Source organism: Balaenoptera musculus, chromosome 13, assembly GCF_009873245.2.
Source record: "Balaenoptera musculus isolate JJ_BM4_2016_0621 chromosome 13, mBalMus1.pri.v3, whole genome shotgun sequence".
NCBI lineage: Eukaryota > Metazoa > Chordata > Mammalia > Artiodactyla > Balaenopteridae > Balaenoptera > Balaenoptera musculus.
Genome location: NC_045797.1, coordinates 41,174,370 through 41,190,928, shown reverse-complemented (window position 1 = coordinate 41,190,928; position 16,559 = coordinate 41,174,370). Strand labels below are relative to the sequence as shown.

The 16,559-nt window shown below is 36.2% G+C and overlaps 1 protein-coding gene across 3 annotated transcripts in view; it reads right to left on the bottom strand.

Moving 5' to 3' along the window:
* The window catches only part of FANCL (FA complementation group L), a 77,879-nt gene extending 61,588 nt beyond the window's left edge, over positions 1 to 16,291 (bottom strand). The window contains exons 1-4 of one of the 3 annotated variants that reach the window (XM_036872724.1): positions 16,158 to 16,291; positions 6,539 to 6,597; positions 4,463 to 4,523; positions 1,848 to 1,904 (exon numbers count right to left, since the gene is read on the bottom strand). In XM_036872724.1, coding sequence (XP_036728619.1) covers positions 1,848 to 1,904; positions 4,463 to 4,523; positions 6,539 to 6,597; positions 16,158 to 16,253 — 273 coding nt within the window. In that variant the 5' untranslated portion in view covers positions 16,254 to 16,291. Of the gene's footprint in view, positions 1 to 1,847; positions 1,905 to 3,781; positions 3,822 to 4,462; positions 4,524 to 6,538; positions 6,598 to 16,157 lie in introns of those variants that run through there. The other 2 variants (XM_036872726.1, XM_036872725.1) reach the window with 2 other exon arrangements.
* Between the last annotated feature and the right edge of the window lie 268 nt (positions 16,292 to 16,559).

Sequence of the window (16,559 nt, the reverse complement as noted above, 5' to 3'; positions counted from 1 at the left end):
TCAGGGGCTTCCCTGGTGGCGCAGTGGTTGAGAGTCTGCCTGCCAGTGCAGGGGACACGGGTTCGAGCCCTGGTCTGGGAAGATCCCACATGCCGCGGAGCGGCTGGGCCCGTGAGCCACAATTACTGAGCCTGCGCGTCTGAAGCCTGTGCTCCGCAACAGGAGAGCCTGCGATGGTGAGAGGCCCGCACACCGCGATGAAGAGTGGCCCCCACTTGCCGCAACTGGAGAAGGCCCTCGCACAGAAACGAAGACCCAACACAGCCATAAATAAATAAATAAATAAATAAAAATTAAAAAAAAAAAAAAGAACTCAGGAACCAACATGAAGGGGCTTACACTGACCAAAAATGGTACAGTTTAAGCACTGAATAATGACTGCAATGGACTAAAGTTAATCAAATATTAAAAAACCCACAGGTTCATAATAATACTAAAAAAAAAAAAGCATTAGTTTCTTTGAGTTGCTAGGCACCAACTCATTATTCTAAAAATTGACTTTTTAAAAAAAGGAAAAAGAAACAAGCATTTATCCTATCTCTCCAGTATAAGCTATGCCTCAAATTAACCAAATAACTGATGAAGGGAAATTCTTCTCTGTAAAAGATTTTCAGCTAATAAATGTAGATGATGGATTTTTAAAAATCACCATTTGCAATCCCTAGTGAAATAGTGGATGTAGTCAATGACTGTCATTGGAAGCTAAAATCAGTAGGTGATAGGCTGATGGGAAACTTTATATTAGATGGATCTAAACCTGTTGATCAATCTTAACTCCTCTCAATGAGGAACTATCAGACACCATGTACCTCCTGATGCAGGGTAAGAAGTACAGAGCACAAAGTATTCTTACCAGAGCAAATGAACCCAATTCTGTTGAGACCCTTAGATCTAACTGCCAGATTGCAAAAAAGGTAGAAGAATATGTTAAAAGACACCATGAATATCTAATAAACCAAATCCAGAATGTAGGAAATTTTATAGGACACATAATCTGGCTTTTCAATGAGTAGATGGCATGAGAAGAAGGAAAAAAAAAAACAGTGAGGGGAAGAGGAGATGCTGCTACAGGAAGTAATTAAGAAACTTAAGAGACATATCAACTAAATATAATGTGTGGACCGTGTTTGCCTACTGATACAAACAAAGCAACTATAAAGAATTAGCACTAACTTTACTGGGATTATAACAGCATATTTTAAAACAGACAAAAAAACACTTAAGTGTTAGACGTATAATCTCACATATTATGGAGAAATGGATACAATGTCCAGGGTTTCTTTTAAAATGCTCCAGTCCCTTTCTCCTAAAAGAGTAGGGGAAGAAATATGATTGGCAAAACTTTGAAGTTAGGTCATGGGCCTGTGGGTATTCCCTGTTGTCTTCCCTCTTCTGTTAATCAAGTATTTTACGTATAGTTAACTGAATAATCAGTTATCATATGTAACTGTATATATGTAATGAAGCCTAACAAATTTTTCAGAAATCTGTAGTTGTATACAAAATTATTTATACATTGTACTATATCTTTATGTGTGACTTTTTAATCTCTCTGTAGATGTTACATTCTCTAACAGACCAGAAGTACATTTTATTTCTTCACCACCTGTCCAAGACTAGTGTCAAGTGTGCCCAGTTTAGGATACAATCAAATTGGTTCTTACACATAGTTCTACTCCTCATGCAGTTTCAGAAAAGTACCATCCACATTTATGCACAGAGTAAAATAAGACATTAATGATTGGGAGTTGAGAAGTTTTAAGTTCTAATCATGTTGGTTTTTAAAGGAATTACAAAAACATTCAAGATTTACAGAATATGGTGACTGTTAGAAAACAAATTCTTACCAAAACCATCTTCAACTCCACTATAAAGCTCATTAGATCAGGAGAGTGCTGCATTCTCTAGATCAAAACAACATTTCCAATTAATTTCATGTGTACAATGAATATTCCACATGCTGAAATGGAAATAAAATCCAAGTCCATGTGAATATGGAAAAAAAAGTATTAGCTATATCTACGTCTTAAAAGTATAAGAATTAAAGTATTGGTCATCAACCCTACTATTCCTACCAATTTCATTCTGAAAGAGTAATTCAAGCCCTCAAATCTATTTTGGTGAGATATACTGAATTATGTAAGAATGTCACTTAAAATCTCACACATTCCTCTATTTCTTCAGCACTGACTACTGTCAAGTTTAGCAATCTAGCAAACCACAGCACTATTTACCAAAAAAAAAAAAAAAAGTATGAATGGAGTGTCAAGAGGAGCATAAAATATAAAAATCAGGAAATCTATACAATTAAAAGAATCTAGTCAGAGCAATGAATTAACAACTAATCAATAAAACTGTCTATTTTAATTTTTTTCCTTCACCTTAAAGACTACCTATAATTGTTAATTTTGTCCTTTCACAACTAACCCGTATTAATTCAAAAAGACTCAATCTTTCAATAAGGTAGAACAGTTACAATAAAATGGCAAAAAGGAAATAACTTCTGAAGTATAAGGGATATTAAAGTGTCATGGTTCCATTTCCTAGAAATCTTTGATTCTTAAAAGAAAATTATTATAGAATAAAAGAAAGCAAAAAAAAATTCTCATTTAAAATTGCTTTCTTAGATAAATCTCTACATCATTTCTCTGCTTGAAATCAAAATGTTATTTTTGTTACTTTTTCTGATGCACTGCACTACCACCACACAGTTCTGAAGTGGATATGTAAATTTCTGTCTTTACATGAGAAAAATAATAATCGAAGATATTTCAACAATACATGAGACATATGATTTACATCTTAACACAGCTTTGTGTGGGCACGTTTGTAGAACAAGTCTTTGACTTTCCCTTCTTCTATACAATATTTCCCCTGTAGTTTACTAGAGAGGAATAATAAATTATACCAAAGTGTGCAAACTACAGCTCAGAGGCTAAATCCAGCCCGATAGCTGTTTTTGTAAGCAGAGTCGTAATGAAATGCAGCCGCACCTATTCATTTACTTCTTGTCGAGGCTGCTTCGGTGCTACAAGGGCACAGTAGAGTAGTTATGATGGAGATCTTAAGGGTCCACAAAACCTGAAAAATTTACTATCCAGTCCTTCACAGAAAAAAAATTGCTGACCCCCCACCAGATCTTAAGGGTCCATAAACCTGAAAAATTTACTATCCAGTCCTTCACAGAAAAAAAATTGCTAACCGCCCCCCCCCGACCCATATTTACTAAAGTTAAAAATGATACAAGGAAAGAAGAGTAACATTCAACTGGACTTTGGAATAAAACAAAGACTGAAACTAATACTGGGTTCTACAGTAAGGGCAGGGTTCAGGGCAGGGAGGAGATAAGTAATTGGAACTTTTTCTAGGAATCCTCTTGGTGAACTGGTAGAGAAAAACTGTTACAGAATTTATTATTATTCTTAGTCTTCATTAACAGTTTTTCTTCAAGCTATTTAGATATCTCATTAGATTCCTTTCTTAAACTTTAGTATACAATATAATCTCAGTGGATGGGGAAGGGGCAGTGAAGAGAAAACAGAGAGAAATAATTTAAACATCCCCTTAAAAATCTGCTGTAATTATACTGCCAGCAGTGACAGCTTACATTCTACAAATCAAATAGTTTATTTCCTATATTTCTTTGTGGTTCAGTACTGCTTTAAGTGAGAGTAACTGTCATTGTCAGTTTCATACATAATAACCTGCTTTAAGAAAGTAGAGGAAATCAGGAAAAATACACAAATGAATAAAGCATTAAAAGAAAGGCAGTTCTACTTACATTTATTTTCCTACAAGAGGCATTTCATTATTTTCAGTTGCTTCAGTAATTGATTAGAGAAACAAACAAACAAACAAAAATCTTTAAAGGAATTTTCAGGTAGAGCAACCTAAACATTAAGAATAACTGAATTGGGATGGAGAGGTGGATGAAGTGGGTGAAGGATGTCAAAAGTACAAACTTCCAGTTATAAAATTTTTTTAAAAATAAAGAATAACTAAATAAATCCTGCCTATATCTCACCTATGCCGCCTTTACATCTACTCTCATTACATATGCATGCATGATCCTAAGTGATTTCCACTTCACCTTTTCTGTTGCTAATCTTGAACTACAATCGCATTTTTGCCACAGATACCCTTCAACTCCTAAATGGGTCCTGGGATTTTTTGGTACCACCACTATTCAGGTGGATAGGGTGTATACATTTGAAGACCCTAAAGTCTCAAGGATGGAAATAAAGTTTCGACATAAATGCTGGCTGGAGATGTGCTGAGGATTCTGAGACAGGAAACATTTTATATAAAATATGGATCCTTAAAATATTTGCTAGATAGAGATGAAACCTACAAAATTCAGCAACTACTAAACCAGTTGTAACACTCTGCAAAATAGGTCTTTAAAAGAGTATATTTAGTAACTTCTTACCCCCGCTTAAAACAAACCTTTTAAAGGACTTACCTGTTGCACTACGTGATGATATCCATTAAGTATTGCTTTCAGCTGCCAACTACATAGTAATCTAAAATTTTAATGGAACAACATGGTTTATTCATTGTTCAGAATTAAAAGGAAAAAACTTATTTGTATGCTAACTCAAATATCTACATACATAGAGAAGAATGACATAAAGATAATGCTGACAAGTTAATAAAATTTTTATCACGGCTACTGTTGAAAATCATGTCTTCCAACTGTCGGTACTAATTTTATTCAAAATATAAATAACTGCAATCAGCAAACAACATGCGAACAAAACAGTACTTTTTTTTTAAAATTTTAACATGTCCAAAGCAAAGTTTTCTTGAATTGGATTCTTCTCCAAGAGAGATTAAATAAAACAGTTTTGATCATAATATACAGAACTTGTATTTGCAAAAGCATATGTAGCACTCTATTCTTCTTTCAATTCCAGATTAAGGACATACTTTTAATCGTGTAAGTAGTGATAAGTTAATGTTCATCTATCTACTGGCTCACCTCAGTTGCGCTCTCAATGTTGCTAGGTAAGTAACTCCTCTAGGAATTGCTTTTACTTACCTAGAAGTAGAAAGCCCCTCAGAGTTTTCCCAACCATGATCTTTTCAAACCATCATGACCCTCCATTCTCGGTCTGCTAACCCTCATTTCCACTGCTATCTCCTATCATAGAGGCAGAGTAGTTCATTCAACAGCCCATGGGAAACCCCTTCTTCAAATGTGCTTTCCACCCCTTCCCACCAATTCAATCACATCAATTCACTAATTATCCCTTTACTGTGTTATCCTTAACTTATTTTCTGCTAGTTTTTTTTTCCTCCGTAATATTAACTTGATCAAGCAAATCTTATTTAAAAAAAAAAAAAACACGTAATTATAACTCCTCCTTGACTACACACACTTCTCTGGCCACTCCTGTTCTTCAAAGTAGTTTATACTGTTTACATTTCCTTTCTACCCACTTACCCACTCTCAAAACCCCAATAAAAGCTGGCTTCAACCACTACATGAAACCTATGCAATCTAACCTGATCCCTTTGCAACAGTCAGCACTGTTAACCATTCCCCTTCTAAGCCTCTCTTTCTTTGGCTTCAGAGACAACTGTCTAGGTTTTCCTGTTGCTTCTCTGGTCAATCCTTTGTCTTCTTCCAAGGTCCTCTTTATTTCCCAGTCCTTTAAACACTGTTATGCCCTCAAGTTTCTGTCACTGGCTTTCTCTTCTCACTCTATCCATGCAGGCACTAGAAAGTCTATCCATACTCATGGCCCCAAATCCCACGCCTACTGTGACTTCTACATACGTCTCCATTCCAAGTTTCATGCTCAATTTCCACACCAAACCACTACTACCTACTAAAAATCTCCTCTTGATATTTAACATCTGATATGTCTTAAAACAATTCCTCTTCTACTTCTTCCATCCGTGATCTCTTCTCTAGCTTAGTGATCTGAGTTAGGAACTTGAAAAGAATCCTCCACTCCTCTTTCTGTCTGACCTGCCACTTCTAACCAGTCACAAAATCCTGTCAGTTCCACTGTAACTGTCTCTGGATTCTTCCTCCCTTCCTACCCTCAGATATTCTGGAGCAGAAAAAAGATTTTAGGCGCTACCTAAATCCTAAATTTCTAATCTTGTCTCTTGACATTCCTTGAAGGGCTGTCCATACCAACAGCCCATGTTGACACCTAATTTCTATCAGGACCCAACTGATAATGTGGGTCTTCCCACGACTGAACATACACATAATTAACATCAGTCAAAAGTTGGAAACAAATTTTCTAATTCTTTTGTATTCTCCAAATATTCTCACTTGTTGTTTACTGCTTTAACTAAAAAATAAATAAATTAGAGAATGTGTTACCATTGAAAAACACTTCAACACCAGGGAAAATCATTTACAAAGCACAACGATTCAGAAAAATCAGAAATGCTTCTGGTTAACTGATTGATAAGCATTTTAGGCAGAACTCTAATGACTAGAATCAGCTTATAGCAGATTAACGACTGCTCATCCCACCAAGATGCATGTACAGTATATAACAAAACATCACATCACCTTGCATTCCTCAGTTGTAAATCTTTGGGCAGCAATATTCTAAGATGGAAATCTCTTCCCTGTGGAAAACATTAAGAAGGTTCACTCAAAAAAGAAGGTTCATTTCATCTTTCACTTAAAGAGAAGTCAAACAGAATCACATAAAAAAGGCAACATTTTCCTTTATTTTCTAAAAGGTATCAACTTGATCCAAATACTTGCTAAAATATAAGCAACAGAATAGTGCATTTGAGGGAAAATAACTCAAAAATGCCTGTCAGAAACTTTGTGATTGTTGGGTAATCAAAACACTAAGATAGGATTTTGTTTTTAAAGAAAAAGTTACTCACATAAATAAGAAATACTAAGAAATTGTTAATGTAGACATAAAGAAGAAATTTAAATGTTATTTCTTAGGAAATAAAGAAAAAGGAAATTCCTTCAAATTGCTCTGAATACAGAAGAAAAAATCATAATGTAAAGTAATATATAATAATTATAGGCTTCATATTTGTAATTTTCCAGAGTTTAATAAAGTGAAAATATATTTAAATAATCTAAATACATAGACAGAAATATTTTCATAAATCAGAGTATGTTTAATTCTCCCACACTCGCAGAACTTTAATAAATAAAACCCCTAAAATATTAAGTTATTTTAATTTAAATATTCATTAACTATACATTTGAAAAGACCAAATTTTACTCAAGAATCTTTCCAAGGAAAGAAGGACAGTTCTCTGAGAAATATATTCAGTTTTACTTTCTTGAGAAAGTGAATGGATAAGCAGCTTAAACTTTGTAACTTAAATAGGATAATACACATGAAATCTGAGCAAAGGTAAGCAGAAAAAGACAAACAGAAATATAATCTTTTACTCCAACAGTATAAAATGAAAAAGAGTAATAAAATTCTTGAAAAACAATTACCACGAGAATTTTAGCAGAGTCTCCCTCAAAGCAGTTTCAAAAACAGAGGAACACAATTAAATGTACCCCATAACCTTTACTTTCATGGTAATATTGCAGTTCTGACTTTCATTACATTCAAATGTCCTTTAAAAAAATGAAACAAAATGTACTACTGACCTTTTCAAAAGGTCAAGTAACAATAATTCACTATTTCATTAAAGCGCTAGAAGGTATTATGTAGTAACTTTAACCTAACTTTACAGACATCCCACACATAGGTGTAAGAACAATCTGGAATTCAAAATTTACATGAAAAATAGTAAAACTACTCTACTGATCTGTTATGTGAAAGAATAAAATTCCAAAGTCCCTTATTTGCAAAATCCAACCATTTTAAAAGGGCAAATGCCATGTCACATGCCATAATACTTTTCTGATTCAAGAAAGTGTCCAAAATTATCTTTTTTTAGTTAAACCATAGAAAAAATGTTAATTGCTCTCATGAAGCAGATTTTCCAGACTTACAGGGAACAAAAGTACTGACAGTTGCCTAAATCTGAATCTACCTATCATTCCAAAAAACTATACACATCAAAATTAAGGACAATTAGAACCACAAAAATCCCATGTCTTCGGCAGAATCAGAAGAAAGAGAATACCATAAACTTCAAAATTACCTCTAAGAAGAAAAATTTAAACCACTTTCCAGTGCCTTCCACCCTGGGGCTCCCACATCAAGTCCTTTTAGAGAGCTAGGGGTTTCAGGAAAAAAAAAAATGCATGGAAGACAGAAGAGGGGACTGGACTATGTGCAAAAAATAATAATAAAGACTTCTGGTAAATCAGAGCACTGACTACAGGGAGGGGACTTATCAACACAAAAGTCAAGGATCTCATCTTGGATAAGAAATGTAGGAGAAGAAAATGGTAAAAGAGATATCCTTTGGAAACTGGGTGTTAGGAGGAAAAAGTACCAACTATGGTACACTTAGGATCTTCTGTAACAAAATAAAAACACTCAACTCCTCCTTCGACACTACCAAAAAAACTCATCCATAAAGTAAACTGCACTTTGCAGACAAAAGAGGGTATTCTTGAATGAGGAATTTAATAAACTATTGCGATGGTTCACAGACACAAAGATAATGTCTCCATCAATACTAAGCTACTGGGACTTCCCTGGTGGCACAGTGGTTAAGAATCCACCTGCCAATGCAGGGGACACGGGTTCAATCCCTGGTCTGGGAAGATGCCACATGCCACGGAGCAACTAAGCCCGTGCGCCACAACTACTGAGCCTGCGCTCTAGAGCCCGTGAGCCACAATTACTGAGCCCATGTGCCACAACTCCTGAAACAAAGATAAAAAGGAGTAGAGATTTCTCATACACAATAATGCAAGACAGCGAAGCAACATTGCTAAAGCACTAAAATAAAAACAGTCAACCCAGAACTTTACACCCAGTGAAAGTATCTTTCAAAAGGCCAAATCAATAATTTTTTGAGACAGAAAACAACTGAAAGAATTCATCACTAGCAGACATGCACTACAATAAATGTTAAAGGAAGAACTTCAGGAAGAAAGTAAATGAAACAAGGTGAAAAATCTGGATATACAAGAGTATCAGAAACAGTAAATACACAGGTAAATATAAAAGACCTTTTTTCTTATTTTTTAAAATCTCTTTAAAGGATAACTGACTGTGCCAAAGCTGGAATAACTTGAGCAACAAATAAAGTAGTATTGGAATATAACTCAAAATGTAAAATATCAATACGTCCATACTGATATGATTGAATTAATGGAGAAATTAATCTCCCATACAGAAGAATTCCAGATAAATGAAGTTGACCCTTGAACAACATGGGTTTGAACTGTGCAGTTCCACTTACACATGGATTTTTTTTTTTTTTTTTTTTTTTTTTTTTTACAATAAATACATACTGCAGTACTATACGATCTGCAGTTGGCTGAATCCACAGATGCAGAACCATGGATACAGAGAGCAGACTGTAAAGTTATATGTCGATTTTCGAGCACATGAGGGTTGGCACCCCAACCCTTGCATTGTTCAAGGGTCAACTGTACATAGATACTCCAACTGAAAGAGGGGGAGCATAATTCCCCACTCCTTAGTGAGGGCTGCTCAGAGTGACTTCCTTCCAAAGAGTACAGTATGGAAAGGGGGGAAAAAAGAGTAACTTCCCAGTAGAGAAACCTGACAAACACAACTTCAGCCAAGTGATCAAGGTCAACATCAACAGTCATAAATCATATTGACAATGTGTACCCTTAATATGATGTGATGAAGTGGTACTTAAACTCTGCGATGTTCCTCTCAAAAACACATAACCCCAGCCTATTCATGAGAAAAACATCAGACAAATCCTAGTAGAGTAGTATCCTACAATATACTTGACTAGTATTCCTCAATTAAGAGGGTCATTTCATAATCATAAAGAAGTCAGAGTCATCAAAAACAAGGAAAGTCTAAGAAACCATGACAGCTAAGAGAAGCCTAAAGAGACATAATAACGTGGCATCTTGGATGGGAACACAGAACAGAAAAAAGTTATTAGGTAAAAGCAAAGGAAATATGAAGAAAGTACAGACCTGAGTTAATAATAATGTACCAATACTGGTTCATTCATTGTAACAATGTGCCATACTAATATGTTAATAATAGGACAAACTGTGTTTGTGTGGGGAAGGAGATGGTACATGGGAACTCTCCTTACCATCTGTTTAATTTTTCTGTAACTCTACACTGTTCTTAAAAAATAAAAGTCTATTAATTAAAAAAAAAAAAAGCTAATCAGCTGCTTAAAAGAGAATTAATACTGTATTGGGAAGGTTATAAGATAAACAGAAATAAAATACATGGCAACAACAGCACAAAACCAGGAGATTCGAAATACAAGTAAACCACTGTAAGATTCTTACACTATAAGGGAAGAGGTATACTTGAAAGTAGATGATGGTAAATTAAAGATGCATATTGTAAACCCTAGAGCAAACACCAGAAAAGAGAGACAAAATATAGCAACTACTTAAGGAAAAAAAAAAAAAAAAACAGGTAATAAGCTGACAGAGGAGATAAAACAAAATTATAAAACTCAATTAATGTAAAATGCAGAAAATAGGGAAAATATAAAAAATAAATAAAAGAACACATAGAACACATACAAAACAAACAGCTAGATACTAGATTTAAGCCCAACCATATCAACAGTCACATTAAATGTAAAGGGTTAATTAAACAACCCCCAAGTAAAAAGCAATGATTATCAGATTGGATAAAAAAGCAAGGCCCAGAAGAAATCCACTTTAAATATGAAGACACAAATAAGCATAAAATAAAGAATGGAAAAAGATAAACCATGCCACACTAATCAAAAAAAAAAGCTGGAGTCACTATATTAGTATCAAAAAATATAAATTCCAAGATTCCAAAGATTATTACCAAGGATAAAAAGGATCATTTCAGAATCATAAAGGAGTCAGTTCAGCAAGAGTGCTTACAATCCTAAAAGTTTATGTACCTAAAGAACTTCAAAATATATGAAGGAAAAACTGATAGAAATGAAAGTAGAAATTGAAAAAAAAAATTATAAAGTAGCCCCCCCTTATCCACAGTTTCGCTTTCTGCAGTTTCAGTCACTTGTGGTCAACTGAAAATATCAGATGAAAAACTCCAGAAACAAACAATTTTTAAGTTGTAAATTGTGCACCATTCTGAGTAGTGTGATGGAATCTCACGCTGCTACACTCCATCGCACCCAGGATGTGAATCACTCTGTCCAGGGTATCGGCCTGTTAGTCATTTAATAGCTGTCTCGGTTATAAGATCCACTGTCCTACCATCTGAGTGCTTGTGTTCAAGTAACCCTTCTTTTAGTTAATAAAGACCCCAAAACGCAAGAGTAGTGACACTGGCAATTTAGATATTCTTTTACTGTGCCTAATTTATAAATTGAACTTTATCGGAGGTATGAATATACAGGAAAAAACATAGTACATATAGGATTTGGTACTATCCACAGTTTCAGGCATCTACTGGGGGCCTTGGAATAATATATCCCCTGCAGATAAAGGGGGACTAATGTAGGTGGAAATTTCAACACCCCCTTTCATTAAGTGAACAAATAGACAGAAAATCAGTAAGTATATCGAAAACTTGAATAGCGTTATGAACCAATTTGACCTGACATTTATAGAACACTCTACCCAAGAACAGCATAATATACATTCTTTTCAAGTATGCACAGAACATTTACCAAAATAGACCATACTCTAGGCCATAAAATAAGTTCCAATAAATTTAAAAGAATTCAAATCATATGAATTATACTGGGACTAAATTATAAATCAATATCAAAAAGATATCTGGAGGGCTTCCCTGGTGGCGCAGTGGTTGAGAGTCTGCCTGCTAATGCAGGGGACACGGGTTCGAGCCCTGGTCTGGGAGGATCCCACATGCCACGGAGCAACTGGGCCCGTGAGCCACAATTGCTGAGCCTGCGCGTCTGGAGCCTGTGCTCCGCAACAAGAGAGGCCGCGATGGTGAGAGGCCCGCGCACCGCGATGAAGAGTGGTCCCCGCTTGCCGCAACTAGAGAGAGCCCTCGCACAGAAACAAAGACCCAACACAGTCATAAATAAATAAATAAATAAATAAATAAAAGAACGTGAATTTCTTAAAAAAAAAAAAAAAAAAGATATCTGGAAAATCCTCAAATATTTAGAGATATATTGTTCTTCTAAGTAACCTATGGGTCAAAGAAGAAATTAATAAGTATTTTGAACTGTAAAAAAAAAAAAAAGAAAACATACCAAAATTTGTGTGATACAGCTAAAGCAATGTTTGAAAGAAAATATATAGCACTGAACATCTGCGTTATAAAAGAAAAAGGTCTCATTATCAATGACCTAATCTTCCACCCAAACAAATTAGGAAATTTAAGATCAGGAATCAATGAAACAGAAACAGAAAACTAATAGAGAAAAATCAATGAAATCAAAGTAGGTTATCTGAAGAGATCAATAAACTTATAGGTCTCTATCCAGATGCATCAGGAAAAAAAAAAAGACACAAAATACCAATATCAGGAATGGGCATAGGAGACATCTATAAAATATATTCATAATTTCTTTGATACTTCTACCTTTAAGTGTTGGTGCCTCATCTCCTTTTGAATATGGACTGGATTTGAGACTTGCTTCTAATAAATGGCATAAAACAGAAGTAAATGTGTAACTTTAGAGGCTGGGGGAGGAAAAAGCACTGTGCAGCTTTCTGCTTGATTTCTGTTTTACCACTTACTCAGGGAAAGCTAGCTGCCATGCTGTAATGACAGTCAAACAACACTATGGAGGTCCATGTGGTGAGGAACTGAGGCCTCTATCAACAGAAGTAAAAAACTGAGGCCTGCAGTCAATAGCTATGTGAATGAGCAATCTTGGCAGCAAATTTTCCAGCTCTAGTCAAGTCTTTAGATAATAGACATCCTGGCCAACATCTTCACTGCAAGTTCAGGAGAAACACTTATCCAGGATCATCCAGCTAAGTCACATCCAAATTCCTGATCCATAAAAAAGGTGAGATAATGAATGTTTGTTGTTTTAAGCCACTAAGGTGTGGAATACAACAAAAGGTAACCAATATAGGGAGCATCACTACAGATCCTAAAGCCATTAAAAGGATAATAAGAGAATATTAAAAACAACTTTTAAACCAATAAATTCAAAAACTTAGATGAAATGAAAAGTCCTTGAAGGAAACAAACTACCAAAGCTCACTCAAGAGAAAAGAAAGAACCTGATAATAGAGAAAACACTTTTAATCACACAGATCACTAACAAATAAAATTTAAACTTAAAGGATCAATTAAGTTACAAAGAGTTGAAGTTTTACAAACATCACGGTCTAATCATGATGCAATAAAACTAGAAATAACAAAATTAGAATGAAAGAAGACCTTCCATGAGCAAAAATTTTAATCTTCTATTAAATAACTCCCAGGTGCGGGGGAACTACAAATTAAAATTAAGCTCTAAAAAATGATGATAAAACACTACATGTCAGTATCTACAGGATACTTTTAAAACAGTGATGATAGGAAAATGCAAATCATTAAAAACATATCAATAAAAATGTGCTCTCACTGGCCAAATCTGGGACAATTTAAACATCAAATAGGGAAGTAAGGATTATAATCCATTAGATAAATTATTTTTAAAATCCATGAGCCTGATATAAATAAATGGTAAAGGGAAAGCCACTCTTTATCACAGAATGCCAATTAATAAATATAGAAGAAATGACACAGTTAGAAAATCATCATTGGCAAACATCAATTAACTGACTCAAACAAGAGTCAATGGCTGCTATAACAGGGTGGGGGAGGAGGGAGTTTGATGCCTCACAGTAGCTTCCTATAAGTACTTAATAATTACAATAGGAAAATCTGGCAGATGCCACCTTAAACAGGTGATCAGAGATAACATCATCAATAATGAGACCTGCTGACATCCCGCATCCTAAAAAGGACACAATATTCTTTCTGTGGCATATCTGTCAAAATTGCATAACCTGAATTTAATGATGAAGAAACATCAGACAAATCTAAATTGAGGGACATTCTACCTAATGACCAACATGTACTCAAAAAATGTCAAGTTCATGAAAAACAAACAAAGACTAAGGAACTATTACAGATTAAAGAGACACGACAACTAAATGTAATGTGAGATTTTACATCAGATGGTTAGGCGCTGGGAAGGGGTATAAAAAATGTATAATTGCAACATTAACAAAATTTGAATTTGGACTCCAGATTAGGTAATGGTATTATATGATGATTAAATTTCCTGATTTTGACAATTGTGGTTATGTATGGGTATGTCCTTGTTCTCACAAAATATACACTTAAGTATTCAGGAATAAAGGAACACTATGTCTGCAACTTAATCTGAAACTGTTCAAGGAAATAATGTGTGTACACATCCACCCACATACACAGACTCAGAATAATAAATCAAAAGGGGCAAATGTAAAATGGTGAACCCCCTTAAAGAGTATACTCAAATTCTTCCTACATCCTTGCTATTTTTCTGTAAATTTGAAATTACATACGACACATTTTTAGACAAAACCAGCTCCACCAAAACAAAACAATGTTAAATAAAATCTTTAGGTTAGGATTTCAACAAGCTGCTTAAAGCAGGTACAAATGAGAATTGTAGCTATAGCCAGGATAAAATAATTTCATCTAATCTGAATTTTGATGGCTACACATATTTTCTAAGAGGCTTTAGCAGATACAGACATATAATACAAAATACTTTCCTTAAAATGCCTAAAATTAGATATAACATGGTTCTGATAAAAATGGAACTTAGTAAGATCTCTTCAATTTTTCTAAATGCTGTGAAAGTTTTTAACTAGGTAATTCAAGATCAGTACTTCCAACTGGGGAAGGAAAACGTGGATTAACTTTATTCCAGAAGTAACAATGACGTTTAACCTCTACTTTCTGTGAGAGTCACAATGAATTTGAAAACAAATGAAGAAGTCCAAGTGTACGGTCTTTAACCTTTCCTTAATCAGTGTATCAGGATTAGTTCTACACTTAATATTCTTAGGGGTAGGTAAAATTTTCATTTAACATGTGAATTTAATAATTCACTCAATATTTTTGAGACATTACTATGTGTCTTGAGGAAACTTCAAAACACATGTTAATTCCTAGAATATGGCCCCTATCCTCAAAAAGTATGTGCGCTGTTCAGGGAGAGGGCACAATGTTGAATGTAATGGCCAGGAAGCAAAGTCTATACTCAAAATTCTCACCTAAGGTAGCTTGATGCAGTGTAGAGGGGGAAAACCCAGGAATGGAATCAGATAGCCTGAGTTTAACGGAGTCCGTTGTGATCATGGACAAGTAACTTAATCTCTCCACTTTCCCATACCTTGATTTACTCAACTATAAAACGAGAATAATGACTTTTTAAAAAAAATTGCTGCCTCTGAGGCCTGAGGATTGAGATATTGTACTTGGAAAGCGCTTTGTAAACTTCAAAGCCCTACACGTGTTTACTATGGGTAATAAACTCCACACGAGAGGCCACTTGGAATCAGCGAAGGTAATTAATTCGGTTGTCAAGATTTCCTACAAAACATCGCCAACTGGATGAGATCGGGTACCCAGGACTTGGCAGAGAGCGAAAACCAGGTTTTCCTCCAAAATGTTCTTTCTGCAGGAAACACGAATATAATGAGGGAGCGCAGGCTCCCGTCTGAATGGCCTCCAACCTTCGTGCGGGTGGGGCATGTTAGAATAAAGACAAGCAAAAAATTGACCAATTAAAACAAAAGTTCAAACGTGGGACAGACACAGTTAGGAGCGAGGCAAAACTCCGCGAGGGGCGGGGACGAGGGGGCGTGGCCCTCCTCCCCGTCCTCTCCCAGCCCGGGCGCGCGCGCGGGGCTCCCAGCGTCCTGTCCCAGGCAGTGACCCCGGCCCAGGCATGGAGGCGGCGGCCGGGAACGGGTTTCCAGCAACGGCCCACGGTTCTCAAACTTCTAGTCTCCCAGGAGTCCTTACTGGCCGCCCCTCTCAATCCCCACAAACCCGAGCTCCTAAACCCTCCGGTCACAGACTTCAGGGCCGGGGGTGCGCCGCCAGAGGGAGGCTCTTCTAGCGAAAGAGCAACACCCGGGCGAGTACCTGAGCTGAAATGAATCCTTCATACACGGTTTTCGCCCGGTTCTGGGGTAGAAGCAGCGGGAACTGGCGCAGCAAACTAGCTTCCGTCTCCGCCATGGCTCTTGGTCCGTGGAGACGCCGGGAGCCAGCGGCCGCCGGGCCCCGCACATGCGCAGTCCTGCCTGCGCCTACTGCGCAGAGAGGCGGAAACCCGCGCCTTTGGCGGGAAGAAACTTCGAGGCTTCCGCGGGCAGAAATGAAGGTCTGAGGCTACTCGGGACACCTGAGCTCAGGGTCAGCCAGAATAGATGCGGCTTGGCGGGAGGGAAGCTTGTTTTTAGGTTCACAGGTCTGACCGAACAAGCTCATACTAGCCTTGATTGGCCCAAGAACCCTTTTGGATACGTATATTAATCCAGACTC